Here is an 18,756-nt window from a genome sequence, read left to right on the forward strand (position 1 = left end):
CTGATATATATTATGAAAGCCTTGTTTTTCTTAGCCTTTAAATTGTTTTTTTAACTTACTTTGTTCAAATAATGAGCTGAAATTAATTCAAGGACAGTGTAATGATTTCAAGAGTAGGAAAAATAATTCTGGCAACATATCTAATCAAGAGACTCAGGTATGTCTAAGACAATAGAGTTCTTAGAAAACATTAAAAAAAATTCCTTTTAGTTTAGATCCTCTACTTACACATCGAAAACTCAATCTAGATGAGAGGCTTTGTGCAATGGAAAGAGGACTGGATTTGGAACCAAGGGATTTGGGTTCAAATACAATACCTTGGGGCAGCTAGGTGGCACAGTGGATAGAGTGCCAGCCCTGGAATCAGGAGCATGTGAGTTCAAATCCAGCCTCAGACACTTAATAATAACCTAGCTGTGTGATCTTGGGCAAGTTACTTAACTCCACTGCCTTGCAAAAAACAAAAACAAATACTACACCTCTAGCTGTTATTACCCTTAGGACTTCCTCTACAAACCTCTGATCTGTGGCTATGATGTTATAATCAGTGGCACTCTCGGGTAATAAACACCTAACTAGGAGCTCTAGAGCAAGAATAAGTTACTTAAAGCTTGAGGCTTCCTCTATATTTCAAAGTTTTAGAATCCTCTACACCGTAGGGTAGGGCTACCCAAAATGTGGCTTGCAATACAATTTTATGCGACACCCCCCATGGATTTACCAAATGCTTTAGTGAATGAAGCTGAGCTACTGCAGAGTTCTCACTAAAATGGCAAATCAAAATATATTGTCTACTGTTTCAATAAAAACTTTTAAAAGTAAGCCCTGCTCTAAAACCAAAACATCAGTTTCTATCCCTGCCTCACCATGGGTATGGATGCTTACTTGAGAAACTGGCTCTTGGCTGTACTAGGGTCACCAACAATGCAAACATTTATATCTCCTCTCAGGGAAGTGCCTTCTCCTGTTGTCTTGGGAACACCTCCAAAGAGCATCAGAAGGACACCTCGCTTTACCTCATTGTTTCCTGAAAGGGAAGGAGAGAAGTTATGAGTGAAGTACAGGATAGAAAAGAGGTTGCACTTTTCAGATTTATTTGGGAAAATGTTATTAGTGCCTGAAATGATCCAAAGCTACTTCCTGCCACAAAAAGTTCATCTTTTTCATAATAGTCTCCTAGTGATACATTAACAATCTCCAAAGAATCACAATTGCAATGCTCCAAAAGACAATGGAAAGATGGGCTTATTTATTACCCTTGCATTTGAAAAACAGCATAAAAGGCAATATCTATAATTAGAAAAGAGAACTGGGAAAGAGGAGGTAAAAGTGGGGGTTCAATTTGGAACTCCAATACTCCAATGAGGGAAGGGTTATTTATAGTTAGTAATTATATAAATTAAAGATAAATTTTAAATAAAAGATTAAATAAATTAAAGATATTACATTTCTGACCTATTGATAAGGGAAGGGCACAGGATCAAATAAACAAGGGATAGAGAGCACCATAAAAAGATAAAAAGGACAATTTTGATGAAGGAGACAATTTTGGAGAAACCTGGAAAATGAAAAGACTAAATCTAACAAATTATACAAGAACAACATTACAAAGACAAACAAATTAAAAATACTTCAACACTGATTAATGCAATAACCAACCACAATTCCAGGGGAGCCATGATGAGGCATAATAGCAACCTCTTGACAACTCACATATATTTGAGACAATCTTTTTTAGATAGGCCATTATAGGAATTTGCTTTGTTTGACTTTATCTTGTTGCAAAGTTTTTCCTTTTAGAGGAATAAGGGGAAGCAGGAGGGAGGGAGAGAAAATCTGAAAAAATATTCTAATTTGTAAAAGGGGTTAAATAAAGACAACCATGCTATTGAACTGATACCTCTTAAAGATGAAGAGAAAGGTCTTTAGTATCTTACTAATTCTTTTACTGAAATTTACAGAAATATATGGATAAAAATGAATGGATGGATTGGATGATCAAAATCTACACAATGATGAGACTGAGACCCTCTTTAATCAACAGTAAATCAAGAATGTATGATTTCATCAGTGTGGGACCTCCTTTGACTTAGTCTTAGAGAATTGCTAAAAGTAGTTAAAAGTGACTTGTTCAATCTTATCCACTGTCATGATACTTAAACCTCTTTAAGCCTAGTCTCACCATGCAACCCCATAAACTCAAATGGCTTCCCATGACCAGGATCAAGTGTTTTCTTTTTTGTTTTAGGTTTTTTGCAAGGCAAATGGAGTGCCCAAGGCCACACAACTAGGTAATTATTAAGTGTTTGAGCTGAATTTGAATTCAGGTACTCCTGACTCCAGGGCTGGTGCTCTATCCACCTAGCCACCCCAAAGGATCGAGTGTTTATATATACATATATACATTTATACATATACATATGTGTGTGTGTGTGTGTGTGTGTGTGTGTGTGTGTTCTTCATTCCAGTGACACTGATCTTTCTCATTGCATTCTCCAAGCCTTTTCTCTGGCTGTCCCTTACGCTTTCAAAACTATCTCACCTCTGCTTCCTAGCTTCCCTGGCTTCCTTCAAGTTCCAGCTGAAATCCCATCTTCTACTGAAAGCTTTCCCCAATCTCTCTTAATTCTACTGTATCCACTTTTGATTATTTCCAACATATCCAGTATACAGTTTATTTATACATTCATTTGCACATTGTCTCCTTCATTGGACTTTGAGTGAGGTTCTTGAAGGCAATCTTTTACTTTTCTTTGTATTTTGTATCCCCAGAACTTTTTTTATTTTTTTATTTTTTTAAAGTTTTTGCAAGGCAAATGGGGTTAAGTGGCTTGCCCAAGGCCACACAGCTAAGTAATTATTAAGTGTCTGAGACCAGATTTGAACCCAGGTACTCCTGACTCCAAGGTTGGTGCTTTATCCACTATGCCACCTAGCTGCCCCCCCCCAGAACTTCTTACAGGATCTAACACATTACAGTGGGCATAAAAATTATACAAAACAATAACACTTAGGGGCAGCTAGGTGGCACAGTGGATGATCAAGCACCAGTCCTGGAGTCAGGAGGACCTGAATTCAAATCCAGCCTCAAACACTTGACATTTACTAACTGTGTGACCTTTGGGCAAGTCAGTTAACCCCATTGCCTCACCAAAAAAATAAACAAAACACAAAAACAAACAAAAAATACCTCAACAGCCCACACTCAAAGGACTTTGTACACATCTTCTCAAAAACCAGCCTATAAGCATCTTTTGGTAAACGCTTTGCTTTCCCAAGGGTCCTGTCTCATCACCATAACCAGCCATAACTGCAGAGGGTCCAAGGATAAAGCATGACACCCCCAGATCTGACCAAGAATCAACAGACCAGGGTGAAGATTCTGAGACACATACTTCTGTACAGGATCAACGTGAGAATTTGTTCTGCACATTTGTTACAAAGGTATTTTCCCCCTTAGCAATGAGAAAGAAGGGAACTAAAAGAGAGAAGAAAAATAAAAGCTTATTAACTGAAAAGAGAAATAAAATTTAACTAAACAAATTAATCTAGAGTTGTTTATACTCAATGATAAGAAACTGAAAGATGACTTCAGTAAAAAGACTAATAGTCACCTCACTAGATACAAAAAACTCCACATATATATTTATGTATGCTTTCCTTTAAGTGCTCAACAAATCTTTATAGGAAGAAAAGAAGCAATAAAACTTTTGAAACTGGTTAAGAAAAAAAAAAGTCCCCTAAGTTAACTTAGCTGTCATGGGAGGATCTAAATGCTTTCGGTTAAGGAAAAAACATAATTCAAGATGAAAAGCTTTCAAAGAACTCGCTTAGCTAGCCAAATCTCAATTTATCAGAGAAACTTTAATTTTCAAACTAATTTAATTTCAAATTAAAGTAGGTCACTAAAATATTATATTTCATTGATATTTTCAAATATTCTGATAAATTGCCATAATGACACCCCCCCCATAGTAAGCTACACTTAATTTCTCCTTGCCTCAGCTCCTAATCTAAGAGAAGGCTGGACTAGATCCTCTAAGGTCCTTTCCAGTCCCAAGAAGAGAACATTTTAAATAATTAAATGCACACCCATAAGAGATTCAACAGTCAACTGACTCCTGTAGAAGAAGAAGTGGGGGATAGAAGATTTAATCATAGACTTAAAAATGAAGAGACATTTTTTTGAGTGATAGTAATCTGATGATCTCCACTCAGTTGAGAATAAGAACAGAAAAATATGGCAGTAGAAGTTTTAAATTAGGACTGTCAAAGGTATGAGGAACAATTTCTTTATGAACAATGTGAAGTAAGTTATGAATTTATATAGCGCTTTAGAGTTTGCAAAGTGCTTAACAAATATTAACTCATTTGATTCTTACAACAACTCCATGAGTTAAGTGATCATTTTTTTTTTTTACTAATGAAACTAATGCAGATAGAGGTTAAGTGACTTCCTCAGGGTCATTGAGCTAGTAAATGTCTGAATTTGAACTTAGGTCTTCCTGACTCCAGGCCCAGTGCTCCGAACACTGTGAATTAAGTGTCTCCATGAGCTAAGCACAATATTACTGCAATAAACATTTCAATTTAAGACTAAGTCAAGGGGAAGCTAAGAGGCACAGTGGATAAAGCACCAGCCCTGGAGTCAGGAGTACCTGGGTTCAAATCTGGTCTCAGACACTTAATAATTACCTAGCTGTGTGGCCCTGGGTAAGCCACTTAACCCCATTTGCCTTGCAAAAACTTAAAAAAAAAAAAGACCAAGTCAATTAACGCTTACCATGTATAGTAGGGAAAAGGCTAGTACAGAGATTATGGTAAAGGTTTTTATCTTGGCTCATCTCAAACACTTTCTCCCACTCCTTTACAGACATTTGGTTCTTGATGCTCTCAGCTGTTTGTTCCTCATCTCGGAGCTCTTTTCCACCAAACTTAAAAAAAAATTTAAAAAATCAAGTGTTAGTGTAGTGACAATTCAATATATGTGACAGGAGCACAAGAAAGAAGGGGAGAAGGAACATCACTTGCTTAAGCAAAACAACAACAAAAAACCAACAGTTGGAAAGCGAAAATAGGAATGGAAAGCTGTGAAGTTACATAAAAAAAAATGTAACATACATTTAATAAGTATCTATTACACAGAGAGAAGACAAATAACCTCGGGCCTCTAGAGACTTACATTCTATTGAAGAATATAATCTGAACACACATACATGCACACATAAAATACAAAGTGTTTTGGAAAAACAAATGTGAACTTTTGGGTCACGTTATATTTCCAACAAGATGGAGGACCAGATATTTTCTCCAATTTTCACCAACCTCTCAAATCTCTCCAAAATAACATTATGTGCAAGAAAACAAAGCAATTTCAGTTTTCTCCAGCCTAGGACACCAAGAACCCAAAGAAGGTAAAACTTAGGGAACAAACAAGAGGTTAATCCCTAACCCCTAACAATGAGCTCCCTCAGAGCAGACTTCTGGGTTTGCAACAGAATTCAACCCTACAGCCCAACTCCCACCCTACTACCTCAAAAGTCCAAAGAGCAGAAATGTGCCAAGAAGACAATAGTGGTTTGAAGTTAGAGTTCTGTGCCACAACAAAGCTGGACAACTGATAACTAATTGAGAATGCAAATACACAAAATGAAAGTTTATCTAGAAGAGAAGCAAAAAAAAGCATTAAAGTTAAAAGAAAATGATCTTCATAGAAACAAAACATACTTCTCCAAGCATACTTCCTCATCTCCAAGATGAGGCCCATAAAGACAACTTAAGGATTATAGATGTCCCAGAAGCACATAAACCAAAAAACTTGAATCTTAGAATATAAGAAGTAATACCAAGAAAACTCTTCAGACCATCTGATCCCTGAAAACAAAGTACCAATCAAGAGGTGAATTTTATTTACCTCTAGAACAAAAGTCAAACGCAGCAAACTCTAAGGCACAGCACTTAAATTTAAAAGACAAATAAGGATTCATGCAAGTGACCAGAAGAAAAACTCAAATATAAAAGAAAGGCAGTCTGAATAAAGGACTATTCTACATCCACCAAAAAACACAGGAAAGAATGTCATGTTTTCTAGAGCAAAAGAGAACAAGAGAGAAGTGACAAGTATGGAAAACTTAAGTCTAAATATGAAAGTAAAATGATGGATATTTAATAAAAAAGAATCATTCCTTTTTCAAACATCACAAATAATAGAAAAACAAGAAAGGAATCAAAGAAAAGTAATCGGGAGAATCATGGACCAAGCTTTCCTAAAGGGCAATATTTTTTATGCAACTAAATTACAGAATGGGAGAAAACAGAAGGGAGGAAAAAGATAAAGGGGAATATGCTAATCAAAGATAAACAAAGGAAATTGAAGAAATGTTTTAAATTAAATCAATTCAGAGGTACCAAATCACCCCATTAGAATGGCAAAGCTTACAAAAAAAGGAAAATGACAAATGCCAGAGGGACTGGAGAGAAAACAGAAACATCAGAGTACTATTGTTGGAACTGTGAGCTGGTCCAGTTCTGGAAAAGAATCTGAAACTGTGGCCAAAAAAAGCTTTTAAATTTCAAATTTCAGTTTTTATCCATCTCAGTTTATGTTTCTCCTGAAAAAAATCTGTTTAAATAATTTTGTCTAATATCACATTTAACTGGAAAGGAAAACTAAGGAACCAAATCACATTAAATTTACACTTTGGAAATAGAAAATTTTTTAAAAATAAATTAACCAAAATTCTTCTGAGGTTATAGAACAGGAAGATATTGTTTCAATATAAGATAATTAAGAAATATTCTATCAACCAAGAAATAACTCCTAGATAAAAAGTTTGAATCAAGGTAAGTAGGCATTTACTAAGTAACCATACACTATAGGAACTGGGGATTTAAAGAAAGACAAAACCAAGCATAAAGAAAAAATTCTCAAGATGAGCATGGCAATCATATCTCCATAAACAGGAAGGGTCAAAGATCTTGGACCCTTTTCCAAGAAACAACTCAGGTATTGCACTCTTTTAAGAATAATAAAAAAAAAAAATACAACTCACCCTTGGATTGGTTGGGGCAACATAGCAGGCAAGGAAGACCAGCTTGTAGGAGAGATCTCTTACACCAAGGGCCCGAAGTCCTCTGACACCTTCTGTCTCATATCCATCAACACCCCCGACTCGGGAATCTGTCTCTGCCCGAACCCCTGGAAGAAAAATTAAGTGCTCTTTAACACAACTCTTACTACAACCAAGCCTCCACAATCTGGGGCCTCATCAAGATCTGTCAATCTCCAAATCTCATTGTGGCTGAGAGTCTCAACCTCTGTCCCCTAAAACAACCAGTGTTTAAGCATCATCCCTTTCCCTTAAATTCCCCATCCCCACCCTTAAATGAATGGCCAAGAAAGAAGCATTAAAGAGGTAACTATGTACAAGCTGGAAAGCTCAGAGCTAGATGCAAGCAACTCGACAGGATTGTGAGCACCTGGAGGGCAGGGGCTGTTTTGTGTCTTTAACTTCCCATCACTTAAAACAATGGCACTTAATATATGATCACTGACTGACTGACATAAGAGCAAGAAGCATCCAGAGAAACCAACACCCCATTCCCAGGAATCACCCACCAGGCGTGCTCAGCTTAGCAACATCTGGGACAACAATCAGAGTGCCAGTGAAGTCACACTTGTCCCCAGCCTGTGCAGATTCCACAGCTTCAGCTCTCAGGATGACCTCCAGGCTTCGGGGGATGCTTCCCCTGGGGAGCTCTGCCTGTGTCTCCTGAATACGAACCTACATGAGAGGACAAAAAAATGCTTTTGTTTTAATGAGATAACGTTGAAGTTCCACCTTGGAGAAAATTTTCTTCCTAAGCACTGGCATCTGGCCAGTGTAATTCCTGCTACCAGGAGAGGCTGAGACTGAGGGATGGCATGAGTTCAGGGGTCTTGGCCTGCAAGACCATTTGTCCAAACTTAGTCCATATGGGGAACCCCTGGGTGAAGGAGGGGAGGGCCACCAGACTGCTGAAGGATGGGGGTCTTTGGGCTCAGGGTGGAGATGGTCAAATTTTCCAGGCCCATCTATCAGCAGTGGAGTCTAGTATTTGAATGACAGATGCACTTCTGGCCTGGATGGGGAAGACAAGAAGACCCAGTCTCAAAAAAACAAATAGAAATTTCATCTTATTCTTTCATTAACAAGGGATTCTTCGAGTTAGAAATCTTTTATTAAAACAAAATAAATCATATTCTTATGATGAAACAGTCCCAAGAAATGATCAGACTAAGCTGAGAAAAATGATGAAAGCATGGAAAACTTGCCTTCATAAGGGTAAAAACTCAGGCATTTAGAAAGTTCCTTTTATTGATAAAAGGGTATTGAGGAATCCAAGTTGATTTCTACTAACTGATAACTAAGGAACTAGGGCAATCATGGGGGGGGGGGAGAGTGAATATGCCAACTAAAAAGAATCAAGGAATGATTGATAAAGAATATGAAAAAATATTAGGCAAGAAATCAAATTTACTTGTTCTATTAAAACTTAGTACTCTAACCCTACAGGTTTCAACTCCTTCCTATCAATTATTGCCAGTAAACTACATGACAGCTTAGACGAGAAATTTACCTTACCTCGAAGGAACCTTTGATTTTATCTTAAGTAAATCCAACTCTCCGTTATTCCCTCTAAAAATTTCTACTTAGTGGATCCCAATTTGCACTCAAGTGTTTAATTCTGCATTGATTTCCTTTTTGCTCATAACCTTCTAGCCAACCTTGTCCAACCACCAGATACTGTGTACCACTCCAGAAATACCAACTAGTTTTAATGCAGAACAAAAAAAAAACACCAAAAAAACCCCGCCAAACTTACCAAACTATAATATAAATCCAAAAGAAATATTTGTTTCTGCTAGTTTAAGATTGATCCAACAATTATCCTCCTTTATAGTAGGAATTTTCTTTTAAGTGTCTATGTGCCAGCACTACTAAGCTGATGCTAAGGTTCATAGGTGAAAGGCATTGGTGTAGCTTGATGAAGGGGTGCTGAATTAGCAATCAGAAAACCTGCTTCCAAGTCCTGGATCCAACAAGAGCCAGGCCTGTGATCATAGGCAAGTTACTTTAACTTACTCCTAAACTATTCTCTTAATGGTAAAAATAGGAATAATAGTATTTGTATTTACCTACTTCTCAAGGATATGAAAAAAAAGCATACTGTAAATCTTAACTAGGTAAATACACTGTGATTAATAACACAGAAATTTGCTCAACTGATTGGCAGGCTGGAAGCCAAAGGAATTTAACTGAAAATTAAGTATCTACTGCTCATTTATATGAAATTGATGGTAATGGCGGATTAACTAGAATAGCAGTCCCTAACTTTACAGAAAAGATTAGTACGTGTTATGATACTTCTTTAAGCTTTTATTCTGTTCTTAAGAAATTAGATTTTACATTCTCATGAACTAATAATTATACTAAGTCCTAAATTTTATGAATTCCCTAATATACAAGCTTTAAAAAATTATCATAAATGCTATTTTTTTTCAATAAAAAAAGGTATTACAGCCTGCCATTCTAAATTAATCCTAAGGGCAGCTAGGTGGTGTGGTGGATAGAGCACAGCCCTGGAATCAGTTCAAATAAGGCCTCAGACACTTAATAATTACCCAGCTATGGGCCTCGGGCAAGCCACTTAACCCCATTTGCCTTGCAAAAAACCTTAAAAAAAAAGGGAAAAGAAAAATAAAAGTAAATTAATCCTAGTCAATTGCTTTAGTACTTTGATTTAAGTTACTCTAGAGTAAAATTGTCTGGGGTAGTTGCTTGTCCTTAGTTTTCAACATCACAGGTGATGTCCTGACTTGGGTGTGAATTGAACCACCTTCAGTTAGAACAAGCCATTCCCCAGGCCTCTCCCTCGTTCACTGACAGCCTTGAAGCCTGCCGCTTGGCTCCCTCAACTAGTTTAGCTAGGTAACAGGTGGACCCTAAAGTAGTGAGCAGCCCTGCACTTCTGATCCTCCCTACATGCCCCAGCGGTCTCTAGCAGGGTGGGGTGGTGAATAGAGAGGTAGCCTTGAAGTAACAAATTTTCCCTGGGACATCAAATGCAACCTTCCTCAAGCCCTCGGGACAATGCTCTTAGCCTGTAGATCACAGAGCAGCAGATCTGATTAGTGGAGGTACTTTCTACTGAAATACTCCCACATCAGTGAAATCAGATTCTTACCTAAACAAAAACAGGGTTTATCAAACTTGCAAATGATGGCTCCATGGACAAAATAAGCTTAACACAAATATTCCATCCTTCACCCCAAATTTTTTTTAGGGGTCCAGAAGTCACTGACAGAAGACAGAACTACACAAAAATAATACCTTTTGAAAGTCAACAAATCTTGATTTGTTCGTATCCAGCAGGAACCTTCTTCTGTTGGCACACACCGGATTTCGGCAGATGTTGGGCTGGGTATATTTAAACTGCTGTTCTACATCCTTGATCACTGTCTGACAGTCAAGGCAAAAGAATGTGCCACTTACAAGCTCTGGATGCACTGGGTGGGTGCGGACCACCTGCCCACTGATGCGTGTGAGCGAGCCAATTCTGGAAGATGTCAGTTCCCGAATCCTGGAAAGAAGGAAATGGTTTACCAGTCATCACTCATTGCCCAAATAGAATTTCCCCACTAAGCTCACAAAAACATTAATGCAACTTTCTCCAGTTCATTCCTCCTTCTACCTTCATCCCCTAAGTCACAGATTCCTGTGAATCATTCTTTACTTCCATGCAAAAAGGTAGCAAATTAAAATATCTTATTTCTGTGACATAGGATAATTTCGATGATGTTGATTCTGTAGGAGAGAAGAAAATGAGGAAAGAAGAGGAAGCAAATTCATCACTGACTATTTTGATTAAATGTATATAGCAAAAACTATACAAATAAGGAAGAATTTTATGAAAACTGAAAATCCTGCCCTATATCTGTTATACCATCTTCTTGATTCAGAAGAGTCCTTGAAGATATTCAAATATATATATCACTTCACACTTCATATAAAAAATAAGTTTAGGTTTTCTTTAGCTTTAAGAATGGTCTACAGGGCGGCTAGGTGGCATAGTGGATAAAGCACTGGCCTTGTAGTCAGGAGTACCTGGGTTCAAATCCGGTCTCAGACACTTAATAATTACCTAGCTGTGTGGCCTTGGGCAAGCCACTTAACCCCATTTGCCTTGCAAAAAAAAAAAAAAAAAACCTAAAAAAAAAGAATGGTCCACAAACATAATTAAGCAAAAATAATTGTAGAATTTTTATGCATTCTATTTAAGATCACATATAATACTCTTCTAAAGTATCATTACAAAGTGATTACAATATGAAAAAAACCCTTAATGTACCACTACTGTTTATATATTTAATAAGTTAACAGCTAACTTTTAAAAACATTTCTGTAAGCACTAAGAGTATTATATAAAATATGAATGATGTTCTTTTTAAAAGCAATTTAAGAATTTTTTTACATATTACTTTGCAAATTGCTCTAGCTTCTATTTTCTCACCTTTCCTATTTGTAAGACTGCCTGTCTTTTTTCAATAATTATATGCAGGGGGGGCAGCTAGGTGGATACAGCACTGGCCTTGGAGTCAGGAGTACCTGAATTCAAATCCAGACTCAGACACTTAATAATTACCTAGCTGTGTGGCCTTGGGCAAGCCACTCCATTGCCTTGCAAAAAACAAAAAAATAAAAAATAAATAATTATATCAAACAGTCCATAATTTTGTAATTATTATTTGGACTATTATGTATGCTACTTATAGCGCAGTCATACATAGCTACCCCCATTTTGATGGGTGTGAAGGAAGAGCTGCTTGCTTCCTTTAGAGTTTATTGCATCTGAAATGACCATTGAAACTCAACTGGGTTATAAGTGATTTTGTTTTATAGACTCATGTGTAATATAATTTAATTGACTATGTTTCTGTGTGAATTTTTTAGAGTCAAAAATAATATACAATGTTAATAATGACAACAATAATAATGTTGAGATCTGGGAAAAAAGAAAAGAAAGAAAAAATAAAGGAAATACATCCTGATTCTTACTTGTGTCTGGTAGGGAGGTCTTGGAAGGCAACATAAAAATCTTTGGCAAGAGGAATTTCTTTACGATCCTTGACGAAGTTTTTCAATGCCCGGCACAAGTAGGGATAAACTCTGAAACACACAAAACCGGCACATAACCTATGGGTTACAAGTTTTTCTTTGAGCTTTTTCGAAGAATCCACCAAGAATTTTCAGCCTGTGTGAACATCTCAGGCAACTTCACAACTGACCAGAACGTCTCTCCCAATAAGGGATCCTTGGTGCTTTTTGTGTTAAGAACCCTGGGTTAGCTTGGTGGAGACTATGGACTCTTTTTTAGAAAGAAGTTTTAGATGAATAAAATAAACTGAATTCCAAAGGAAAACAATTCTATTAAAAGGAAACAAGTTCACAGATATCAGGTTAAAAACCTAAACAAACATAAATGACCAAGCCCTCCCTTCAGTCATAGCTTTGCTATCATGACTTTTGCTATTTTACCATCATTCTTAGTTATAAAGCCATCAACAATTACATTTATGTGGTATTTTAAATGTGAAAAGCATTTACAGGCATTATCACAGAGATCTGAGTTGATTTCATGAAGAACAAACTTTACTAGCCTAACATTTGGACAGGATTACAAAGTTGATAAATCAGAGGAATTCTAAAGATATACTTTACCTAGGTTTTAGCAGAACACTGATCAAGTATTTCACATTATTCATTTTCCCTTCTTTTTTCACCTTAGTTCATTTGCTAAATTTGACTTATTTTGATTTTCATTTCTCTTATTGTTAGTAATCTGGAACATTTTTTTAAATGGCTGTTAAAAGTTTATATTTCTTTGGAGTGGCTAGGTGGCGCAGTGAATACAGCACCGGCCCTGGAGTCAGGAGTACCTGGGTTCAAATCTGGTCTCAGACACTTAATAATTACCTAGCTGTGTGGCCTTGGGCAAGCCATTTAACCCCATTTGCTTGCAAAAACCTAAAAAAAAAAAAAAATTTATACTTCTTTGGAAACTTATTTGTTTATGTCTTTTGACCACCGATCTATTGGGGAATGACTTTTGGTCTTATATATATTAGTTACCTACATATTTTAGATATTAGACCCTTATCAGAGATATTTCATGATATAAAGATTTATTTCATACTTTTCTTGAGAAAGTTGGAGAGGCAAATTAGATGCTTGTAGGAACAGTTAGATGGATTCAGATCAGAGTAGGTATGAACAGATCAAATGTCAACTTGGAATGTCTCCAGTGGAATGTCCCAAAGATCTTTCCTTGGTCCAATTCTGAGCCTTCCCCCCCCCCTTCTCAGTGACATGAGATAAAACACTATTATCAAATTTATATATACCCACAAAGTAGGGAGGGACGGATAACACAGAATGATCATCACTCTCTCAAAAAGAATAAACTAAAAGGTTGGTATAAAACTATTAGGTGTGGGGCGGCTAGGTGGCACAGTGGATAGAGCGCCAGCTCTAGAGTCCAGAGTACCTGAGTTCAGATCTGGCCTGAGACACCTAGTAATTACCTAACTGTGTGGCCTTGGGCAAGCCACTTAACCCCATCTGCCTTGCAAAAACCTAAACAAAACCCAAACTATTAACTATGTGTTGGAAAATGCCATCCACATTCAGAGATAAGCTATGAAGTTTGAATGCACACCAAAAATACTATTTTCACTTTTTAAAATTTGTAGTGTTGTTTTTTTCTCATTTTTCCCCTTCTGATTCTTCTCTCATATGGAAATATTAGTCATGATTGCACATATATAACCTTTTCCAGAAAATTCAATGCCATAGAAAGGGGAGGAAGGAATAGAAAAAAATGTGGAACTCAAAATCTTACCAAAAAAAAAAAAAAATCAAGGTTGAAAACTGTCTTTTCTTGTAATTGGAAAAAAATTAAATTAAAATTTAAAAAATTAGAGGAGGTAAAATTTAATAAGGATATAGGTAAAGTCTTCTACCTTAAAAAAAATCAATTTCACAAATAAAAAAGATGGAAAAAACCAAAAAGCACAAAAAAAGAGGCATTTTACTATAATGAAAGCTTAATAAATCAATAAGGTGATATGGCAATCAAAAACAAACCAAAAAACTACTCTGTTCTTGAACAATGTTGAGAAAGTGTTCAGGAATAAAAGGTGACAGTGACCATTCTTTTCTTGAGTCTGGGCACCACAGTTTAGGAAAGATGGTGATAAGCTAAAGAGAAACCAGAATGGCAAAAGGCCTCAAGTCAGTGAGATGTGAGGAACATCTGAAGGGCCTGGAGATATTCAGCCTAGGCATATCCTTCTCTAGGAAGAGGGATATGAAAGAGGTATTTGAAGGGTGGTCATGTAAAAGAAAGGGTCAGGTTTCTTGTCCTTAGAAGAAAGCACTAAAAGCAATGCTAGAAAAGGCAAATCTGAGCTGGATGCCAAGAAAAACCTCCTGACCCCTGGAACTGCCAGGGAGGAGGGATGGCAGATCTCCCTTGGGCTATCTTTCATGTAGAAGCTGGATCACCACTTATCGGATTATGTTATGTCTTTTTCTAGGAATGGTTAAACTAGATGATAAAATGTTTTCCAAATGTGAAATTCCTCCATTATATACGATACAAAGGATGCATATTACAGATATGATTTCCATTTTACAGATGAGGTTATGTGACTTGCACAAGGTCACTGCTAAGTGTCTGATGTGGGATTTGAACTTAGATCCTCTTGACTCCAAGTTCAACATTCTATCAGTCATAGTACACTTGCCTTTAATTCTTTTAGATTGTTTTATAATATACTTTTTATTCTCAAAAGTGCAACTTACAGACCTGATTGAAGCAACTCAGGAAGATACAGGGTAAAATATAAGAATCTGGGAGAAACCCAGTCACAGCTGATGCTAAAAGATGTTGGTAGGCAGGGCTTCTTAATTATTTTGTGTGATGTGGACCCCAACCCCTCTTGCACTCCAGTGAAGCCCATGGATCACTTCTCAGAATGTTTTTAAATGTATAAAATGAAATACAAATGAAACCAATTATGAAACAGTTATCAAACTATTAAGAAAAAAAAGTTCAGACCCCCAGAACCATTTAGCTAGCATTTTTATACTTCTAAGCTTTGAAAATGATATAATAACTGCTGAGAATTGACACATAGAATTTACAGGTTAGCTATCATTACTTTGTACTGGTTGTGAAATGAATGATCTCCCTCATCTCAGCCTCCTGTGAAGTAGGTAATAGGTAATATTATTATCCCCATTTTATAGAAAAAGAAACTGAATCTTAAAGGATAAATGAATTGCCCAAGACTACAAAGCTAGCAAGGCTCTGAGGTAAGATTTGAATTAAGGACTTTCTAATTCCAAGTCCAACACTATCCCCATTGTGCCTCTCAGCTGCCTATGTGTACACTCCCATGCCCTTCCCTTTTGTGATATGTAGATATCTATGCACACCATCCATATATAGTCCTTGTCCTCTGGGGACCTTTATGAGGAGACAAAGTATTACATTAGTTTCCAATATCCAAAATGAAACAAGTTTTCTTAAATAAAATTTCAACACCTGTAAAGAAGCTTTGTAAGACCACAGAGTGATTCATGAGAATGGGAAAAAAGTGGTCCTATGGGCATAGAGGATGTGAGATGCATTTGTTTTAATGCAGTATTCTTAGGGGTTCTCCACTTTTTAGTGACTCATGAGAGGTATGTCTCCAGTGGTAAGCACCTTGCTAACAGTACCTTCTGACAAAGGTCTGTAAATAAAATGAAGTGTTTGGACTTCAAAGGTCCCAACTGGCTCTGGAGTTCTATAGGTCTACGAGTCTAAGAGACTAGCTGATTTTCTGGCTTCTCTGCTCAAGCAAATTCTGTGGGTTTCTAATAAGACATCATACCTGTAGAACTCTTCTTGAATAGTGGTGGAAAGCTGCTGATTAAATTCCTCCAGGTCTAAAAAACTCACAACCAGTGTGTTTCTCTCAGGACGAATCAGCTCTTCTGCCAACTGCAAGTATTTTACTTCTCCATCACTACCCTGGAACCTGTAAGAAAATCAAGACCAAATGTTCAACATACTTAAAGATGTATAGCCTATATTAGATTACTAACTAGGGGAAGAGAGAGGAAAGGAGAAAAGCGTGGAAAAACCTTACCAAAAAAATAACTGTTGGAAAACTATCTTTATATGCACTTGGAAAAATAAATAAATGAATGAATTTATTTAAAAAAAGAAAAAAGAAACATCAAGACAGAATGAATTAAACAGGTGAGCAGAAGGAGTATTAATAATAACTCTAGGGGCAGCTAGGTAGTGTAGCGGATGAAGCAAAGACCCTGAGTTCAAATCTGAATCTGACCTAGGGGTAAATCAGTTAACTCCATTGCCTTGCAGAAAACAAAAAAAGAAAAATTAACTGTGTGTGTGTGTGTGTGTGTTGTCTTAAAAGTCTAAAAAAATGCCTTCTTTACAAGTACTAGAAATTATGTGAGTGTTATTCTCATTTTTATGGATGAAAAAGTGGAAGCTCAGAAGTCAAATGACAAAGAGTAGGAGAGAGAGGGGAAAAAAAGTGGGTGCCAAATGTTACACTATAAAGATGGGAAGGCAGGGTAATATAGTAGATAGAACACTGGCCCTGGAGTCAGGAGGACCTGAGTTCAAATCCTAGCCCAGACACTTAGTAATTATCTGACTATGACCTTGGGCAAGTCACTTAACCCCATTGCCTTGCAAAACAAACAAACAAAAAAACACAAAGAAGGAAGATTTTTTTTCTTAAGGTCAGGGAAAAACCCCAGAAATCCAAATTTTCCAGGGACTTACTTAAGCTGATTTACATGAATGTAATGGATATTTTAGGTCTGGTCTGAGAATTAAAGTAAAAGTATGGTCACTAAAGAAAGCATCCTTAATAACTTTTTATTAGGGAAGGGAAACAGAGGATTCATAATATGACACAAAGATGAATAAAAATTTTTGCTAGTTCTAAAAAGCAAAAGCAGGGATTACAAAAATTTATGATTTTTCCAGTAAATGTCCTTCAATTGGGGGATGGCTTAGCAAACTGTGGTATATATATATATGTCATGGAACACTATTGTTCCATTAGAAACCAGGAGGGACGGGATTTCAGGGGAACCTGGAAGGATTTGCATGAACTGATGCTGAGTGAGATGAGCAGAACCAGAAAAACTCTGTACACCCTAACAGCAACATAGGGGTGATGATCAACCTGGAAGGACTCGCTCATCCCATCAGTGCAACAATCGGGAACAATTTTGGGCTGTCTGCAAAGGAGAGTGCCATCTGTATCCAGATAAGGAACTGTGGAGTTTGAACAAAGTACAAGGACTATTCCCTTTAATTTGGAAAAAAAAACCAGATAGCTTATTGTCTGATCTTGTTACCCCTGAGAATTCTATTCTCTTTAAGGATATGATTTCTCTCTCATCACACCCAAATTGGATCAAGGTAAAAACATGGAAACAAAGTAAAGACCGCCGGAGTGCTATCTGTGGGGGTGGGAGTGGGAAGCAAGATTGGGGGGAAATTGTAAAACTTAAATAATAGCTTCAATACAAAAAAGAAAAAATTTATGATTTTTTTAACTTTATGTATTTTTGCTGTCTGTTCTTGCACTTGATCGAGCGATCGTCTGTCCTTGGCATTTGGGTTGTTGACCCAACAGCGACTGGACATTTGGGGGCTCCCCCGCGCATAAGCGGCTTTCGCAGGTTTAAGTGTATCGTTCCCACTTGCCACAGACGGGCCGGGGGCGCCCGAGTGTTCCCGCCGCCAGGCCGGCGTGCACACACAGCTGCGCGGCGCCCGCGGGCCGAGGACAAGCGGCCACCTCCTAAGTAACTCCCGGGAGCCTCACCGGCCCGGGCGCCCCTCAGGAGCTCCCCCGCCTGCGGCCCGGGCTCGGATCCGGCCTCGGCCCGGAGGCTCGACCCCGCGGGCGGAAGAACACGGACACGGAAGCGGGGGGCCCGGGGGCCCCTCCCCTCCCCCAGCCCGGGCCCCTCCCCTCCCCCAGCCCGGGGCCCCTCCCCTCCCCCAGCCCGGGGGGCCCCTCCCCTCCCCCAGCCCGGGGGCCGGCGCCTCCGAGACGAACAAAACCCGGCCCCTCCCGGAGCCACAGGCCGGGCCGGGGCCTTCCCCGCGCCCCCCCCCCCAGGCCGGGCCGGGGGCCTTCCCCGCGCCCCCCCCCCCAGGCCGGGCCGGGCCCACTCACTCCTCCAGGAAGTCCAGGAACAGCTTCTGGCACTTCTCCGCCACCTCGTCGCGGACCTCCGCGTGCGGGGCCCCCGCCCCCGTCTCCGCCGCCGCCACCAGGTCCATGGCCGCCCCGAGCTCCCCCGCCGCCCCCGGCCACGCGCCGCTGCCCGGCCCGGAGAGAGCGTCTCCCGGCCGCGTCCCGGGCCCAGAACGCCCCAGCCAATCGCGGGCCCGGAGTCCGGGGTTTTCGCGCCAAACCGAGCCAATGGGAAGCCGTCTCGGACGGAGCCCCGCCCCCAGTGAGGCTTTTGGCGCCAAACGCCGCCGCGCGGCGCCTCCCCCTGAGGCCCCCGGAGCCCCGAACCCCGAGTTCAGCCGCTCCCGCCGCCGGCTGCGCTCCAGTGCGTGGGGCGTGCTGACCCGGGGGGCCCCTCCCCTCGCCCTGGC

General features: G+C 39.0%; 1 protein-coding gene across 1 annotated transcript in view; it reads right to left on the minus strand.

Annotated features, from left to right (window-relative positions):
• MCM6 (minichromosome maintenance complex component 6) overlaps window positions 1–18,432 on the minus strand; it is a 33,764-nt gene extending 15,332 nt beyond the window's left edge. Inside the window, exons 1-8 of the mRNA XM_074215066.1 lie at window positions 18,326–18,432; window positions 15,983–16,129; window positions 12,099–12,209; window positions 10,374–10,623; window positions 7,619–7,784; window positions 7,053–7,198; window positions 4,784–4,934; window positions 886–1,027 (exon numbers count right to left, since the gene is read on the minus strand). Coding sequence (XP_074071167.1) covers window positions 886–1,027; window positions 4,784–4,934; window positions 7,053–7,198; window positions 7,619–7,784; window positions 10,374–10,623; window positions 12,099–12,209; window positions 15,983–16,129; window positions 18,326–18,432 — 1,220 coding nt within the window. The remainder of the gene's footprint in view (window positions 1–885; window positions 1,028–4,783; window positions 4,935–7,052; window positions 7,199–7,618; window positions 7,785–10,373; window positions 10,624–12,098; window positions 12,210–15,982; window positions 16,130–18,325) is intronic.
• Window positions 18,433–18,756: the final 324 nt, after the last annotated feature.

This window comes from Macrotis lagotis, chromosome 1 (assembly GCF_037893015.1).
Source record: "Macrotis lagotis isolate mMagLag1 chromosome 1, bilby.v1.9.chrom.fasta, whole genome shotgun sequence".
NCBI lineage: Eukaryota > Metazoa > Chordata > Mammalia > Peramelemorphia > Peramelidae > Macrotis > Macrotis lagotis.